Source organism: Heptranchias perlo, chromosome 4, assembly GCF_035084215.1.
Source record: "Heptranchias perlo isolate sHepPer1 chromosome 4, sHepPer1.hap1, whole genome shotgun sequence".
Lineage (NCBI taxonomy): Eukaryota > Metazoa > Chordata > Chondrichthyes > Hexanchiformes > Hexanchidae > Heptranchias > Heptranchias perlo.
In genome coordinates, this window is record NC_090328.1 from 21,380,004 (window position 1) to 21,393,499 (window position 13,496).

The following is a 13,496-nucleotide window of genomic DNA, read 5'->3' on the forward strand; positions in this document are numbered from 1 at the left end:
AGGAGCATCAGCACCAGCTTGAGGAATCTGTGTGCAGGTTCAAGGCAGAGGAAAAGCAGCAGCAGAACAGTGCACTTGAATTGACAGAAAAAGGCTCATCTATGGAGAATGCGGTGAGGGTATAATCGATCCAGCCCATAACTGGTGTGGAATAGTTTCATTAAATTTTAAAGAAGGGGACAACGTAGATGGATTCTTAAGGGCTTTTGAATTTTTCTGCAAGTGGGCCAAAGGCAGAAAATTTGATGCCGTCATTGAGTGGTAAAACACTGCATTTTCACACGGAGAGCTGTGGTCTGTACAATGAGCACTCTTCACTGCTCAACACGGTACCTGAAGCATACAGGCAAAAAATTTCAGAAGCTGCAGAAAGCTCCATAGAGAATTGGTTATGCAGCTGGAAGATATTTGGAAATTGTGCTTTGAAGGAGAAAATGTAACAGGTTAAAAGGAATTAGGTCAAATTAATGTCAAGAGATCATTTGACAGAAATGCTCCCAGACGCTTTAAAGGATATGACTGCTTAGTCGGGATTGCAATGTCTCGAGTCAGTTAGGTGAACGAACGAATTGATTGTGGTCCCAAGAGTGCAGGGAAGCCCAGAGTGGGAGTGGGGGGGGGGAGGGAAGGGAAAGAAAAGAGACAGATGGCCCACACCGGCTGACAACTCACTGAGTCAGATGAGCAGCCTGTACCAGTGAAATAGGGCATAACCACATCAAAAATCACTAGCGGCAACCCATATATGTTTCTGTGACTGTAGTAAGCACATCACTTGACACAACTTCATTGGAAAAAAGTTGTATATGCTCCTATCAAAAATGTTATGTATAATAGCATTATTCTTGTGCATACTTCCTGTTTGACTCTTTTTAAGTCGTCCAGAGGGATTAGATTATAATACTGCACACCATCTACTTACCTGCATTCCACACCAGCCATATCCAACATCAGCCTGGAGGCCTTCATTTCTGGCATGTCACGGTACTTGTCTGACATGTAAGTAACTTTCTTTATGCCTACAGACAAAAAACAAAAATGTATTAAATGCAGCGAATAGACTTTCAAACTAGAGCAGAGAAGGTTAAGGGGAGATTTAATAGATGTTCAAAGTGATGAGGGGTTTTGATAGAGTAAATAGGAAGGAACTGTGTCCACTGGGAGGAGGTACCCAGAGGATCCAGATACAAGGTAATTGACAAAAGAACCAGGGGGGAGATGAGGAGAATTTTTTTTAATGCAGCGAGTTATGATAAGAACATAAGAAATAGGAGCAGGAGGAGGCCATACGGCCCCTCGAGCCTGCTCCGCCATTCAATCAGATCATGGCTGATCTTCGACCTCAACTCCACTTTCCCGCCCGATCCCCATATCCCTTGATTCCCCTAGAGTCCAAAAATCTATCTATCTCAGCCTTGAATATATTCAATGACTCAGCATCCACAGCCCTCTGGGGTAGAGAATTCCAAAGATTCACAACCCTCTGCGTGAAGAAATTCCTCCTCATCTCAGTCTTAAATGGCCGACCCCTTATCCTGTGACTATGCCCCCTAGTTCGAGACTCTCTAGCCAGGGGAAACAACCACTCAGCAACTACCCTGTCAAGCCCCCTCATAATCTTATATGTTTCAATGAGATCACCTCTCATTCTTCTAAACTCCAGAGAGAGTTCCACTCAACTCTGGAATACACTGCCTGAAAGGGTGTTGGCAGCCGATTCAATAGAAACTTTGAAACGGGAATTGGATAAACACTTGAAGGGGAAAAAAATTGCAGAGCTGTGGGGAAAAGAGCTGGGGAGCAGGACTGGACTAATCGGACAGCTCTTCCATAGAGCTGGCACAGACATGATGGGCCGAATGGCCTCCTTCTATGCTGTATGAGTCTATGAACTGTCGAGTTAGTGTTCAGAAGATGGTGTGTGCTTTTTAAATTCTAACAAAGGAACCTGAAATAAAGATGATGAAATTCTGGCTGCAGATAAGAGTTTTATTGTTAAGCTGGTGTTCAAGAGATTGCTGAACAATCCTGCAAGGCCCACAGCACCAAAGGAAACAAGGGCAGTGACGTTACTTTGGGAATTGTAAACAATTTTACAACACCAAGTTATAGTCCAGCAATTTTATTTTAAATTCACAAGCTTTCGGAGACTTCCTCCTTCCTCAGGTAAATGTTTCAGGAGCTCCTTGAAGCCTACGCATTTATACATATAGAACAATACATGGTGTTTACAGACTGCCCCTGCAACTGCCCGTTGCCAAGGCAATCACCGTGTTCAGACAGAGAGGTGTCACCTGCAGAACCCCCGAATACACATTCAACAAAAAAACAAACAGGGAAAAAAAAGAGAAAAAAAACAGAGAGAGGCAGAAACATCCGGAAGGCAGAGAGAGCCAGCAAATGACCCATTATATTAAAAACAGATAACATTTGTTCGCTGGTGGGGTAACGTGTAGCGTGACATGAACCCAAGATCCTGGTTGAGGCCGTCCTCATGGGTGCGGAACTTGGCTATCAATTTCTGCTCGACGATTTTGCGTTGTCGTGTGTCTCGAAGGCCGCCTTGGAGTACGCTTACCCGAAGGTCGGTGGATGAATGTCCATGACTGCTGAAGTGTTCCCCGACTGGGAGGGAACCCTCCTGTTTGGCGATTGTTGCGCGGTGTCCGTTCATCCGTTGTCGCAGCGTCTGCATGGTCTCGCCAATGTACCATGCTCTGGGGCATCCTTTCCTGCAACGTATGAGGTAGACAACGTTGGCCGAGTCACAGGAGTATGAACCATGCACCTGGTGGGTGGTGTCCTCTCGTGTGATGGTGGTATCTGTGTCGATGATCTGGCATGTCTTGCAGAGGTTACCGTGGCAGGGTTGTGTGGCGTCGTGGACGCTGTTCTCTTGAAAGCTAGGTAATTTGCTGCGAACGATGGTCTGTTTGAGGTTGGGTGGCTGTTTAAAGGCGAGTAGTGGAGGTGTGGGGATGGCCATAGCGAGGTGTTTGTCCTCATTGATGACATGTTGAAGGCTGCGGGGAACACTTCAGCAGTCATGGACATTCATCCACCGACCTTCGGGTAAGCGTACTCCAAGGCGGCCTTCGAGACACACGACAACGCAAAATCGTCGAGCAGAAATTGATAGCCAAGTTCCGCACCCATGAGGACGGCCTCAACCGGGATCTTGGGTTCATGTCACGCTACACGTTACCCCACCAGCGAACAAATGTTATCTGTTTTTAATATAATGGGTCATTTGCTGGCTCTCTCTGCCTTCCGGATGTTTCTGCCTCTCTCTGTTTTTTTTCCCCTGTTTGTTTTTTTGTTGAATGTGTATTCGGGGGTTCTGCAGGTGACACCTCTCTGTCTGAACACGGTGATTGCCTTGGCAACGGGCAGTTGCAGGGGCAGTCTGTAAACACCATGTATTGTTCCATATGTATAAATGCGTCGGCTTCAAGGAGCTCCTGAAACATTTACCTGAGGAAGGAGGAAGTCTCCGAAAGCTTGTGAATTTAAAATAAAATTGCTGGACTATAACTTGGTGTTGTAAAATTGTTTACAATTGTCAACCCCAGTCCATCACCGGCATCTCCACATCGTTACTTTGGGAAGTGACCATGTATCACAGCGGTGATGTCCATATAAGGACTGCGTAGTAAATTTAATTAATTATACGCATATTCAGACTGCTGGAAATGCTCAGTCAGCATTTGAAAGAGAAAAATGGGTTAACGTTTAGGGTGAAACCCTTGACGGGGTGGTTTATAGTTTTCAATGTTTAGAGTGTGTACTGTTTGGTCAGATTTCTACTGCTTTCTTTTTTATTTCAGGGTTTTAATGTTCACAGCTCTCTTCGGAATATGTATCATCAAGTCAGATATGAGTTTTTAATAAACATTTAATTTCCCTATTTTAGGGGGAGCTGAAAATTGCCAAGACAGAAATCAGAAAACCCCAAGTTACCAAAATCACATATAAAGACTCCCAATTTTATAGCCCTCTTCGTATCTCAAAGCATGGAACACACAATTAATACCTTTTTGAAAAGTGCAGTTACTTTTGTCATGTAAGCAAACGCGGCAGCCATAGCCGGCAAAGAGTTAGTTAATCTGTTGTTAATAGTGCTCAGCAGGATACCAGGAAAGCTCCCTGCTCTTCTTCGAATATTGCCATTGGATCTGTACCATCCACCTGAGTTAGCACAACAGGCAGGCAGGGCCTCGGTTTAACAGCTCAATTGAAGTACGGCCTTTTGATACAGAAATGCCCCCTCAGTGCTGCACTGATGTGTCGGCCTAGATTCTGTGCTCTTGTAATAGGGTTTGAACCCACAGTCTTCTGACCTCAAACGAGTGTGCTCCTTACTTAATCATGATGTGGAGATGCCGGTGATGGACTGGGGTTGACAAATGTAAACAATCTTACAACACCAGGTTATAGTCCAACAATTTTACTTGAAAATCACAAGCTTTCGGAGGCTTCCTCCTTAGTCAGGTGAATGTCAGGACATTCACCTGACGAAGGAGGAAGCCTCCGAAAGCTTGTGATTTTCAAGTAAAATTGTTGGACTATAACCTGGTGTTGTAAGATTGTTTACACTTACTTAATCAAGCTAATTTAATACGGCACACTTTGAAATCCATGAGGCAGCTCAGCACCCTCAGAAGTAATGGCTAAGCTCCTTAATAACCTAATCCAGACATTACTGGATGAAGAGTTCAATAGGTGGCATTTTCCTAGTTTATTCATATGCGATATTAAAACATTTCCTGGAGCTCTGCAAGGCTGCAAAAGGGCGACACCTAACAGGGAAGTGCTGTCATCTGCGGTCGGTGCTTGCAATTGGATAGTGGGGGATAGAGACCCTGGTCCAATCAGAAGCTAAAAAGGACCAGCTGAGTTGAGGGTCTCCAAGAGGTGCAATATCCACAAGGGAATAATCTATGTCTGGTTTTGGTGGGTGGTGGAGGGAATGAAAATCATCTCGAAATAGGAACATAGACTCCACTGTTAGGTCAGATTGCTGTTCACTGTGCTGGACTTAATCTCGCCCCTCCCCTCAGTACTGTATCTGGAACGGATGGGGGTTTTTTTGGAAATTAATAAAGGAACAAGGGGCTGGCAGTTTCTGAAGTTGTCTTGAGTTGCCAATACAGTGGAGAACTCAGCACTCAATTGAAAAACAGTGTGAACAATTTAGGAGGTCCATCAGACAAGTAAAGTAACTCCTTTAAATCAACCAGCACTGCCTCAGTAATATTCCGTTTATATTAACTTTCTTGTGTTGAGCTGAAAAAAAGAAAAACAATTATTTTCTTTTAACAGATGGGCTTAAAACACTAGTTTGAGGGGTGAAATTTCTTTTTTTTTAAAAAAGAGAATGGCTCTTTCTTTGTAATTAACGACCGGGTAATGAAAGCTCACGTTTCAAATCACGCATTCCCACAATTTCACGAGCATGGCAATAATTACAAAGCAAAACAGGCTTTCACCCATTTCATGCTAAAAGGCGGTTTTCTGGCCCAAGCTCAATTGTTACACATGCAAAGTTTTCACAGCAGGAGTTCTCGCATTTGCCGCATGTATTTTCCATGCATTGAGTCAAGTCTGTCAGACATTTTATCCCCAGCATCAGCTTTGTCTGTCTATAAACAGCGTTAACTGCTTTATCTGTAACAGATATGTCAACACACAGAATAAATACAAATGTATAAATTGGTGCTGTGCTTGTAAACTTCCTGGCTCAGCGTCAATTGAAACATTAAGCCAAATAGACAGCAATTGGTATGCTGAGGAGTACATATACCAACACCACTTACAACAGGCACCACCGACCAGATTAAAATGCATCACAACATAAAAGAATAGTTCGGAGCGACTGCTTTAGTGACTGCGACTCTATATAGATGCTCTCCAGCTTCAGCCTGACACAGCTTGCTGAAGCTGCACAGATTCATCAGCTGTTCTACATGATCGACAACAAGAAGTATTTATACAGGTAAAAAGCAAAACACTGCAGGCACTGAAAATCGGACTAATAACAGAAAATGCTGGAAACACACAGCGGGTCAGAAAGAATCTGTGGAGAACAGGGGAAAAAAAAGGCATGCATTTATGTAGCACCTTTCTGGACCTCAGGATATCCCAAAGCACTTTACAGCTAATGTAGTGCTTTTGACGTGTAGTCAACAACAACTTGCATTTATATAGCGCCTTTACCATAGGAGCATTACAAAAACAAAATTTGACACCAAGCCACATAGCAGTTATTAGGACAGGTGCCTAAAGGTAAATTTTAAGGGGCATCTTAAAAGAGGACAGAGACATAATGAGGTGGAGGGGTTTAGGGAGGGAATTCCAGAACTTAGGGCCTAGACAGCTGAAGGCACGGCCGCCAATTGAGGGTGAAGGAAATCGGAGATGCACAAGAGGCCAGGATTGGAGGAACGCTGAGTCCTCGGAGGGTTGTAGGGCTGGAGGAGTTTACAGAGATAGGGAGAGGCGAGGCCAAGGAGGGATTTGAACACAGCGCTGAGAATTTTAAATTTGAGGTGTTGCTGGACCGGGAGCCAGTGAGCACAGGGGTGATGGGCGAGTGGGACTTGGTGCGAGTCAGGTTACGGGCAGCAGAGCTTTGGATGAGCTGAAGAGTGGAAGATGGGAGGCTGGCCAAGAGTGCATTGTTATAGTAGAGTCTGAGAGTAACAAAAAATGTGGGTTCCAGCAACAGATGGACTGAGGCAGGGGCAGACACTTTTGCAATGTTGGAAATGCAGCAGCCAATTTGCACACAGCAAGACCCCACAAACAGCAATGTGATAATGACCAGATCAATCTGTTTTAGTGATGTTGGTTGAGGGATAAATATTGGACAGGACACTGGAGAGAACTCCCCTGCTCTTCTTCGAAATAGTCCAGTGGGATCTTTTACAACCAATTGAGAGGGCGGACAGAACCTTGGTTCAACGTCTCATCCAAAAGACGGCCCCTCTGACGGTACAGCACTCCCTCAGTACTGCACTGGAGTGTCAGCCTAGATTTTGTGCCTAGGCTGACACTCCAACAAACAGAAAAGTGGATGGGTCTAAGGAAAGAATTCCAAAGAGTAGGGCTGAGACAGGCTTCTCAAAGAAATACATACCTGTTCCCCCGAGAACTCAGTCGATAAATGTACTGCGGAACTAAGCAACACAGACCAGGAAGGTTCCAGGTTCTATCCCCAGATAGTGCCAAGTTAACTGATCTCAGCTGGGTCGACTCCAAGGGTGCTTTAATTGACTGCAGTGCCCCTGGGCTAGGAACGCTGGCAGTGGGAAATCAGCCAAGCTTTCCAATCCTGATTTCAGAAGGAGTTGACTGTTAGCAAAGTTTGAGGATATTGACAAGAGGACTGGACAAGGCTTGGCTACGATGCACCCCAGTGGGAAGACTTTCACTGTCCAGGCTCATGTGTGGACAATGCCTGACTCGACCGGGTACCAGAGGGTGGCATCTGTGGAACCATTCACAATTCATGCCGCCCACCCCCTCATTATTGGCCCTGGCTTTATTTTTTTAAATACCTCTTTCAGGAGATTTTTTTTAAAATTCGCTCATGGGATGTGGGTGTCGCTGGCAAGGCTGGCATTTATTGCCCATCCCTAATTGCCCTTGAGAAGGTGGTGGTGAGCCGCCTTCTTGAACCGCTGCAGTCTGTGTGGTGAAGGTTCTCCTACAGTGCCGTTAGGAAGTTCCAGGATTTTGACTCAGCGACAATGAAGGAACGGCGATATATTTCCAAGTCGGGATGGTGTGTGACTTGGAGGGGAACGTGCAGGTGGTGGTGTTCCCATGTGCCTGCTGCTCTTGTCCTTCTAGGTGGTAGAGGTCACGGATTTGGGAGGTGCTGTCGAAGAAGCCTTGGTGAGTTGCTGCAGTGCATCCTGTGGATGGTACACACTGCAGCCACAGCGCGCCGGTGGTGAAGGGAGCGAATGTTTAGGGTGGTGGACGGGGTGCCAATCAAGCGGGCTGCTTTCTCCTGGATGGTGTCGAGCTTCTTGAGTGTTGTTGGAGCTGCACTCATCCAGGCAAGTGGAGAGTATTCCATCACACTCCTGACTTGTGCCTTGTAGATTACATGGCTGGGGGGGGTGGGTGGGTGGGGGGTAGGAAGTGTCTTGCCATGATGCTCCAGGCATCACGAGTATGGGGCAGGCTTGATGGACCAGCTGGTCTTTTCCTGCTCGTACAAACCACCTTCCCATACGATTTATGTAATATGTGCTACTCTTGGCAACACTATGCCTTACATGAAAGGGCCAATTAAAAAAGGATTTCTCTTTAAAGTAGCAATTTATTTTTGATCCTATTTTGATGTTACAAAACAAAATTTAGCTGACAAATACAGGTATACCATACACTGCTAATGTGCAATTGCCTTTTAAAACTACATTTACCGTTCGTGGCATCTCTCAAGAGTCAAGCGTGTTGATCACAGGCACAGTGGCAGAGCAGTGAAAATGCTGCTCACTTCACACTCCCCTGAATACACAGAGGCAGAGCCAGCATCTCGACTTGTGTGTTATTTATTTCCACGCTCATTCTATCCCCCATCTTTCAGCAGCGTCTGGCCCCCCCCTGTGTTTGCAATAATATCTGATGGTTTCCTCATGTCTTGTCACGTCCCAAAGACAGTCTTTGGTCTCTTTTTTTTTTAAATCAATAAAAGGCACAAAACTCGATCCAAAAGAAGCTGGTAAATCATCAAATAAAGCAGCTGCTCTACTTGGAAACAGCTGGGGTTAGTCGCAAATTTGCCAATAGCCGAGAATATTGTGTATCCTGGTGCAACTGTCCCACTGCAATCATTTTTTCTTCAATTGAAACTTACCCAGTTTGAAACAAAAGTGAATATACAGAATATCACTTAGAACTCAGCCGACACAGGGATCTGCAGCTGTGCAGGCACATTCCCTGCTGCCTAACCCACTTTTATTGGTAGCAGATTAGAAGTTTTCATCACACAAGATTCTCCTCTCCCCCGTTAAAAAAAAACAGGCCTCCCTTCCGCCTATAAACTTGCTTAGTCATACAGCTTCTCAAATAGAGTGCCAGCAACCAGTTTGCTGTCCTCCGCCAATGTCAAGTTCGAGCTGGTCGCTAGGGGGTATGTGACGGTCGCAGCAACCAGTAAGAACGGCCGCGTAGCCCATCTGGCTCATCCTTCCATAGATGTCTACAATTCCCCTGGCCCCCGCAGCATCTAACTGCCTCTTGAGTATTGCGAGAGTTTTTGCCTCCATTACACCAGCCAAAGGACCATTCCAAGCATTATAAAAAAGGATAGAGAGGCACTGGAGAAGTTGCAAAAAAGGTTTATTAGGATGATACCAGAACTGAGAGGTTATAACTATCAGGAAAGATTGAACAGGCTGGGGCTCTTTTCTCTAGAAAAGGTAAGACTGAAGGGTGACCTGATAGAGATCTTTAAGATTATGAAAGGGTTTGATAGGGTGGACGTGAAGAAAATGTTTGCATTTGTGGGCGAGACCAAAAGTAGGCCCATAAATATAAAATAGTCACTAATAAATCCAATAGGGAATTCAGGAGAAACTTTTTTTTTAACCCAGGGAGTGGAACTCACTACCACATGGTTTTTAAGGGGAAGCTAGATAAACAGATGAGGGAGAAAGAAATAAAAGGATATGCTGATAGGGTTAGATGGTGGGAAGTGGCTCATTTGGAGCATAAACATCAACATGGACCTGTTGGGCCATTAGCATGTTTCAATGCTGTACATTCTATGTAATTGATGTGAAGACGTGCTTACTGACATCAGTCCTGAACTTGCCTCTCACTACTTTGTACTGGTGTCTCAGTGTCTTGCAGTTGTGATTTAATCTGAACTAGCATTCTGGATTAACTGCTTCCATTCCACTCAGTATCTTGTATCCCTCCAAAGTAGTTTGATAGCTCTCCCTTTTCTTGGCAAAGATCAGAAAACCCATAGCATTTTCTCCCCTCCCTCCCCAGTGTTGATTCCTTGCTGGTATATAGCAGCAGACACCCTCTGGCACCTTGCTTTAGAGGCAGTTATTCGTGCATGAGCCTGGACAGTAAATGTCAGTGGACTGTTCAACTGCAGACGGCATCACCGCCGGGCCCGATCCTGTCCTAACCCAATGACCACACTTGCAGCAGGAGTCAATGGATAGCAAGTCCAGGAAAGGGAACCCTAACCAATGTTCCTCTTCAAAACTCAGGGGCACTGAGGCCAATTAAGGCATCCCAACCACCACCCCTGCTGAGATCAACTAATTCAAGACGGCACAGCCTGGGGATCAAACATCATTGGCCCAGATTTTGCTGAAAAAAAATAACAGCGTGTGAAAGACACACGCCGTTATTACTGTGCAAATCGGCCAGCAGCTTGTGGCGAGGAAGAGATACCCCTTGAATTGTGAATCACCACAAGTTGCTGGACAATTTGCGCCATTCTGCCGTTAGGACTGCAAAAAAAGCATCTCGCCCTTAACTCCACCCTGCGAGTTTCATGAAGTTGCTGCATTTGCACATTAATTACCCATTAAACTCGCCACAAAAAGCTACTACTAGTAATTAACAGCATAAATACCCTTTTAATGACGCGATAATTGTTAAAGACGGCCGATCAATCTCTCTGGCCCAGAAAGTGAACAATTAAGTGTGGAGTCTCATTCCTTCAGGTCGTAAATTGTTGTTGGAGATTTTTTAAAATGGCGAATTTTAAATTTTTACATTGTTTTTCTTACTTTTCCCTCTCTCTCTCAATCCAATCTTTCTTTCCCTCTCTATTTCTCTTTCTGTACCTGATTTGATATCGAATTTACCCTCCATTCTCAGTCCTTCCTGTGTTTATTTCTCAATCTTTTAATCTCATTGGTTAAAGAGATAGACTGTTGGTCCCGTTGTTCACCAAGGTCCCAGATGCCCTATTGCCCTCGCTGTTATCTGCTTGCACTTCCAGCAACTGCATGGGCAAAAAATGTTAAAACCTAAACATCCACGAACAAGCCTAACTAATGGGGCACACTGCGAGATGTGCCACTCCAGCAAAATCTGTCCCCGTGTTTTTATGGCTCAGCTACATGATTCCTTAACCAGATAAGTCACCGCGAGAGTCTACAACATTTAAGCAAAGATGTTATCCACTTACTTTTATGGAAGCCTGTTTGTTGGATGTAAATTGCTCTGACACTTGGACATATAGCTGAACAATGTGAATGTAGCAGCAGATTAATAGCCTCAATCATTACCTCTGCAAATCCTTATCTAACAGTTGAGTTCGACATCTATTCATGACAGTCTACTTACTGTAAATGTCAAGAATTCTCAAACCTTTAACACAACTATACAGCAAGACATTTCTCAATGAATTAACATCTGGGCTACAGCGCATCGTCGGAACCACCGATTCCACACTCCCAGCGGACAGCAGTGCTTGAACGGAATATGTAACGGAGATAAAGCTACAAGGCCGGGGCACCGATTCTCCATTCCCTTCGAGAGCAGTTCCCCGCTGGGAGTGCAGGAGGCCAGAGTTTACCCTTGTTTTCTTTAAGCTACGGCTTAGTTCCCCAATGGCTCAGTGGGTAAATGCGCCACCTGGCAAGGGCACCGAGCCATTTCAAGCCAGGGAGGCTGCTGGTTTGATGCCCAGACTGCAAACAAGTTAGCTGACCCTCAGCCAGGCTGACAGTAGGGGGCAATTCATCGCGGTTTAATAAGCTGCTGCCGAACTCAGTCAAGGCTCACGTGTTAAGAATGGCCACTTGGGTGAGCTACCGGAGGGAGGCCTACCCCAGCACGAGGCAGCACCTTCAGGGGAAGCGGGCAGGTAATGGGTTGGTGGAGGAGGAGGGGAGAGGAAAAAAGAGAGTGACCGCATCTTGTCCGGTTTTATCATCTTTAACGGAAAGAAAATGCTCATCTGCCAATGGATTCTGTTTCTGACTGTATTTTCTCCACTATTCTTTCGAATGCACGTTCAGGATCTTTATAGCACAAGAACCCGACATTAATTACGTGCATGGCTTGTGTTCTTATTTGGCAGCCCATGTTTTAGAAGGTTGCTGATTTAAATTAAAAACATGTTAAAGAATCGCACATGTAGCAATTAGTCACTGGGAACCTGACATTGTTCAGTGACAGTAGCGGATAATTTTTGCACAACTGATAGTCTGATTAATTTGGACCAAAGGGTACCAGTTTAAAAAATACTTGCTTTGTAATGATATATTGAGCTACATGCTGGTATACAAATGCAGCAAATCGAAAGTGGAGCAATTGCAAATCCTTACCTGACTGGATGATGAGTTTAGCACATTCATTACAGGGGAACAAGGCCACATACATCGTGCATTGCTTAACGTCAGCAGAGTTCTTGTTCAGAATCGCATTTAATTCTGCATGACAAACTGGAAGAAATAAAAAGGCATAAGAGAATTAAAAATAAGATTCATAAGCAAAGCAGCTAGCACTCCAATTAATCCTCATCTGGTCCTGTGGTTCACACTCAATCCTTAAAGAGGAGGGTTTTCTGTCACAGCTGGAGTTAAATAAGCAGTTTGTTGCATTCTTGTTAGAGATCAAGGGGCTCAGAAGACACTGTAAACTGCGAGAGATGGCAACCTAAATAATTGCTCCTGTTTTCTGTCCTGCTTTTTGGTGAACATCAAGGATTTTTCCCATCATTTAAGTGGGATGGCATCTACTTGGAAATAATTCTGATGTAGTCACTACAAGTTTATCAGCAAATATCAGTCAATATGTATTATAATGCTTTAACATCTCAGCCCACATCCCAGACTTTTTTCAGCAGGTTGATAGTCCTTCTAGATGATGGCCAAAACACATTACCACACAGACAACCACCAATAAATATCTCCAGCCAAATCAATTTGAATCGAAGGTTTCTCTTCCTTGGGATCCCCCACCCCCCCAAGACATCCTTGGACATCAGAAGAGGTGGGTAGGTGACCCAAGTCTAGAGTTCCACCAGCAACTCGCCAAGGCTTCTTCGACAGCATCTCTCAAACCCGCGACCTCTACCACCCAGAAGGACAAAGGCAGCGGGCACATGGGAACACCACCACCTGCACGTTCCCCTCCAAGACACACACCATCCCGACTTGGAAATATATCGCCGTTCCTTCTTCATCGATGGGTCAAAATCCTGGAACTCCCTACCTAACAGCACTGTGGGAGAACCTTCACCACAATGTGGAAAATTGCCCAGGTATGTCCTGTCCACAAAAAGCAGGACAAATCCAATCTGGCCAATTACTGCCCCATCAGTCTACTCTCAATCATCAGCAAAGTGATGATAGCACTGTTGACGACACCTTCCAAGCGGCACTCACTCACCAATAACCTGCTCACCGATGTTCAGTTTGGGTTCCACCAGGACCACTTGGCTCCAGACCACATTACAGCCTTGGTCCAAACATGGACAAAAGAGCTGAATTCCAGAGGTGAGG

At 45.0% G+C, this 13,496-nt stretch overlaps 1 protein-coding gene across 1 annotated transcript in view; it reads right to left on the minus strand.

Annotated features, from left to right (window-relative positions):
- dctd (dCMP deaminase) overlaps positions 1–13,496 on the minus strand; it is a 34,664-nt gene that overhangs the window by 7,371 nt on the left and 13,797 nt on the right. The window contains exons 4-5 of the mRNA XM_067982131.1: positions 12,318–12,434; positions 923–1,019 (exon numbers count right to left, since the gene is read on the minus strand). Of these exons, the coding sequence (XP_067838232.1) occupies positions 923–1,019; positions 12,318–12,434 (214 nt within the window). The remainder of the gene's footprint in view (positions 1–922; positions 1,020–12,317; positions 12,435–13,496) is intronic.